Source organism: Anser anser, assembly GCF_964211835.1.
Source record: "Anser anser genome assembly, chromosome: 6".
NCBI classification, from domain to species: Eukaryota; Metazoa; Chordata; class Aves; order Anseriformes; family Anatidae; genus Anser; species Anser anser.
The window spans coordinates 34114863-34119707 of record NC_139726.1 but is presented as its reverse complement, the minus strand read 5'-3'; the positions used below and the strand labels follow the sequence as shown (position 1 = coordinate 34119707).

The following is a 4845-nucleotide window of genomic DNA, read 5'->3' as shown; positions in this document are numbered from 1 at the left end:
GGACAGAACCAGAAGATGTAACTGCTTGCAGGTGTGGAGGGAGATATTTCTGCATGGATTGAGTAAGCTCCTCTAGACTTGGATCGGAGTTGCTCTCAATTTGCACTGGTACGAGGAGAGCAGAATTTGGCCCTCAGGATGCTCTCCCAGGCTGTCAGTGTGTTCAGAATATGCTGGGGAGCTGGGGTCTGCCTGCCTGGGAGTCCAGAACGGACCTGGTGGAGAGGCTTGTCATGTCAGGAAAGAAAGTGACAAGCTAGGTGTTTTTGTCCCTAGCACCTCCCCCTTCTTTCTCCTATGATTGATTAGATGTGCCATTAAAAAAATTTCCTCCAGGGAAATGATGGAGAAACCCATAAACCACGAGGAAGGAAACTGTATATTCCTTCTGGTTTGGAGAGAGAAAACATACATATTTTGTGGAACGGTAAAGGGAAAGTTGGCAGACACACACGAGAGTAATTAAAAAAAAAAAAGAAGAAAACCACACAACCCTCTCTCTGTGGGGGGGGGAGCAGTTAATAACATGATTCATTCCAAAGAACGAGGGATGGAGCATGGTAAATAAGGGCTTTCATGCCGTGGTGTTCCGCAAAGTGAAGCTTTTCAGGATATAGAGAGCTGCTTGTGTTTTTGAATAAGACTTAGCAAAATATTGAATGTGAGCATCTCATATTACCCAGTGCTATCTGTTAGAGCAGATAATAAATCTATGTCTGAGATGTTGAATGCAAGGCATTTGATAATATGATAATATCTGTAATTTAACAGTCTGCCAAAATTAGCAGCAGTGATTTATAGCTAATATTTATAATTCTTCAGTTAGATCACTTAAATGGCATGCTACTAGTGTTGCTTAAAACGGTGTCAGTATTTGGATTGCACCATGAAAACTAAAAAAATATTAAACGTGTATTTCAGTGTGAATAATTGAGAACTTCTTTTAATGGAACGCTTGGGGGGAAAAAATATCTGTAGTCAAGCTGCATTTGCTTACAGTGACCTCTAGTATAATGCTATTTCTATTGGCGTGAAAGCTGATTTCAGTCAGGTTTTCCCTTCTCGTTGTCATCTGCTGTTAGCAATAAGTGGAATTAATAATATGTTGCAGTGTTTTAATGAATTAATGGCTACCATCACCCTCGAGTTAGAAGCACACTTGATCACCTTTACAACAGCTTTATTACATTGATTCTGCACGTGCCTGGGTGGCTGTGTGTGTCTGTTTAGATGTCTGGGGATTTGACACGCGTGTGACCTGGCAGGAGGGGGCCAGCCCTGACCGGGATTATCACTGGGATCTGCCAGCAGGCGCAGGAGCCAGGCGGGCCGTTCTGCTCACCCACCTCTGTAGCCCTCGTGTCTGTTTCGTTGTCTTCTGGGTGAGGGATGACTCGTGCAGGTGCTGCCCATGTTGCTTGATGTGTAATCATGGTGCTTTTCAGCTGTCTGGTTTGGCTGGACTAAGTCATCTTGGAAGCCCAGATTGCAAACTCAAATTAAGGCGCTGGCAGCCAGCCAAGGAGCGCCTGCGGGAGCGATGCTGTGTCCAAAGCTTGGGGAGGTCGGCAGCCCCAAACGGAGTCTGTGCTACCCGAGGGGCTTAGTGCGGTGTTCCCAGGTCTGTTCACTGCCTACTGGCTAAGTATCAGTCTGTTGCTTCTAACTTTCGGAGTTTGTTGGTTCCAGGGATGCTTGGGTCAGTCACAAAATCTTGCTGTGAAATCCTCGCGTGAACTTGACCCTGCTCGTTGCCCTGTAACACCAGTGGATATGTACGCTGCTGATGAGAGAGTAGCCTTTGTAACTGACTTCTGGAAGAGGCTGACAGCAGCAGTTTGTTTGGTGCGGAGTGAGTACCTTCCTGTTTTGACAGGTCGATTTGATTTGCTAATCCTGAGCCAGCAGATAGAAATGCTGATGACTGTTACAGGGCAGATGCTCCTTTTTTGGGTGGGGTCACGCCTTCTGTTTGCTTCAGGTGCTGGGGCAGAGCATCGTGGTGATGGTAGTACTTAGAGTAAGTTACTTGTTTACACTTCAAATTAAGTGTTTTAGGACTAAATTTATTTTACAGCCTATTACAAGCAGGCAGAGGGAATAAGAATTTAGGAAAAAATATTGGGCAAACCTAATGGTTTCCATACTTCAGGATATGGAGCTACAGTTAGTGCAGAGCTGGCGTGATGGGTCATTTGTCTGAAATATCCTTGTGGTCAGCACCAGGCGATGGGTTTGCCCCTCTTGCCCTGTCATTCTCACATGAATTTCAGTTCTGAAGTTCCAGTCTTTTGGCGAGATCTGACTCATTTTTGTTTCTAATTTGTTTTATATCTCATAGTAAGATTTTTCTGAAGAGGGTGTTTTTTTTTTTGGTTTTTTTTTTTTTGCATTTTAAACTAGTGTAAGATCAGCATCGGTGGCATTGCTTACCCAGTGTGTGATGGGGTAAGTGATCTGCTGCTGTCCTGGAACGGGCAGGAGGATTTTATGATGTACGTGTGCTTCCAGTGGAGCCACCACTCAGAAAAATACCAAACCATGGCATGCATCGTGTAGTCACCTGTCTGCACTTCCCTTGGAGAATTACTACTTGAGGTGCAGTATGGTTTTTCTGTCTCTCATCTGGCAGTGTTTTGGTGGTTTTGTCTCACGTGCCAAAGGGAGAGGAAAGGTAAGTGAAATACTAGCTTTCTTCTGGCGGGGGAGTGATCTATGCATGTATTTAAAAGGCAAAAAGGGAGGTCTGATGCATGCATTACATTTTTCTTTGAAAAACTTGGTGTGGAGACTAGTTTCAGCTGTAGCTCTAGGGTTTATTTTCAGAGTTGATGCAACAGTAGGAACAGAATTTGCCTGTCCAGGACGTTTGGACAGACTGTTGTACAATAGATATAAAGAAGCAGCTGTCTCCATATGCTCCCCTCTTCTCGCCATCCAAACACAACTTTCTTTTGCGCTCTGTTCCCCTCGTGTGTTTGCAGTTTGAAAGTCTGGCTTACCTACTGTCTGCTCTGCTGCCCTTACCTGCAGGCAAGGCATGATCCAGATCAAAGCGTTGTCCTCCTGGATTAGTAAACAAGCCCTGCCCCGCGCGTGTGTCACTAGGCAGATGAGTAGCTCCCTGAAGAATGTTTTGAGGATTGCGAAAATAATTTTTATACAGAGAGTTTCTGCTATAAAAGAGATTAAAATATGCAAATAGTCAAATGAGCAAGCAAGTGTGCCTCAAGACTAAAGGTGCTGTGTCTGTAGTCACTTGTTAATATTTCCCTTTCCATGCTGGATTTGCTTCGCAGCTGAGTTTGAAAATGCTTCAAAACTGGCAGTAGAGCTGAGCTATTTCCCCTGGTAGTGTAGTTCTGGTTTCCTCTAAGTGTGTCTGTCTCTCCATTTGTTGCTTTTCAGTTTAGTCACTCATTTTACATTGAAACAGCTCTGGGCAGAGCTCTGCATAAATAAGCTCATGATAAAAAAGTTGGGTTCGCTTTCCAAATAATTAGATGAAACTATGGAAGAAGAACCTGTGATATTCTCCCACTGGACCCTGTTTTGAGATGTGGAGGTGCTCCTCCAGTAACTGCTGTTTTTTTTTTAACCCTGAGGACAGCTGGAGCATCGAGGCTGACTCTCCAGAGCTCCCCAGCCCTGCATCCCTTTCTGTGTGCTGCAAGCAGTCCGCAGGCCTTTTCTCTTTGCTGTAGCAAAATTCAGGAGATGCTCTGTGCACCCCGAACATCAGTGCAGCAGCAGGGTCCCCTCTGGCCTGTCAACCAGTGGGAACCTGGAGCAGCCTCCCCTCTGAGCAGCCTGGGACGAGGTCTCTTGGCAGCCCGGGCTTATCTCAGCTGTGCCTTGGGGGTCCTGCCCTGCCTGCTCCCACGGCGCCTGGTCCTCGCCTGACCCCGTGGGAAGGCAGCTCGGGAAGCGGAGCCAGGGCAGCCCCAGCACTGTGCAAAAAGGGCTCGCTCGCTGCCAGCCCGCTGCCCTAAAATGCTCCAGAGCGCTGGCGAAAGGGACGGGCAGGGGTTTGTATCCGGGAGCTGGAAGGCCTTTGCTTGTCGGAAAGACAGGGACTTTAGGGAAGTTAATGCCCCCTTTTGAAAGTAAAAACCGGGATCTAACCTCCCTGCATAGGCTGTGTCGCTCCTTGAAAGATGTCAGATTACACTGTCTGACAAGCTTATCCCGTACTTTTTCAATCACCTCTTTACATGAATAGTTCTGTTAGTTCTCAAACACTACCCTAGTTTTTTATTTTGGTTTTTTTTTTTTTTTTTGATTATAAGTGAAGGGCAGAAGATGCGGGGCCACCTTGGAAATGTTGTACTTGGCTCCCTTCCTGCTGACGGTCAGAAATACACTCGGTGCCGTCTTTTGCTGGTAGTCACAGGGAGGTGTGTGTGGTAAAAAGCAACCCTTCCAGGCTTTCTGCTGCAGGCAGAAAAGCAACCTGCTTGCAAGAAAGCCCTTGCCTGTGTCTTTAATGGAGGAGTGTCCCGAGGTGGAAATTGCTGGCCTTAGATTTAGAGGAGGGATGTGTGCCTCGAGGAAAAGCTAAGCCAGGAAGCACCTGGCAGCCAGATGGCCCCTCGCGCACTGCATCGTACCCACACCTTCATTAGGGATTACCCTGGCTGTCTCCGGGTAATAGATTTAGAGGTTTGGGGTCACTGAGAATTAGAAAATTGTGGCCAGTTGCAATTAAACCTAAGTTATTTTTAGAGGACAAAGAGCCGAGCTGGAAGCTGACTTAGAGCTACTTGAAATGTTAGGGCTTGCGTGGTGTTTTCCAGGTGCCCAACAAAAGAGCCCGTGCTCTTTGGTCTGACACAAAGCAGCGTG

The 4845-nt window shown here is 46.5% G+C and overlaps 1 protein-coding gene across 19 annotated transcripts in view; it reads left to right on the top strand.

Annotated features, from left to right (window-relative positions):
* The window catches only part of MAP2 (microtubule associated protein 2), a 197917-nt gene that overhangs the window by 6700 nt on the left and 186372 nt on the right, over positions 1 to 4845 (top strand). Inside the window, exons 1-3 of one of the 19 annotated variants that reach the window (XM_083842147.1) lie at positions 1991 to 2020; positions 2404 to 2448; positions 2633 to 2674. The exons of the other annotated variants lie outside the window; for them this stretch is intronic. Of the exons in view, the coding sequence (XP_083698273.1) occupies positions 2006 to 2020; positions 2404 to 2448; positions 2633 to 2674 (102 nt within the window). The 5' untranslated portion in view covers positions 1991 to 2005. Of the gene's footprint in view, positions 1 to 1990; positions 2021 to 2403; positions 2449 to 2632; positions 2675 to 4845 lie in introns of those variants that run through there. 19 annotated transcript variants of the gene reach the window in all.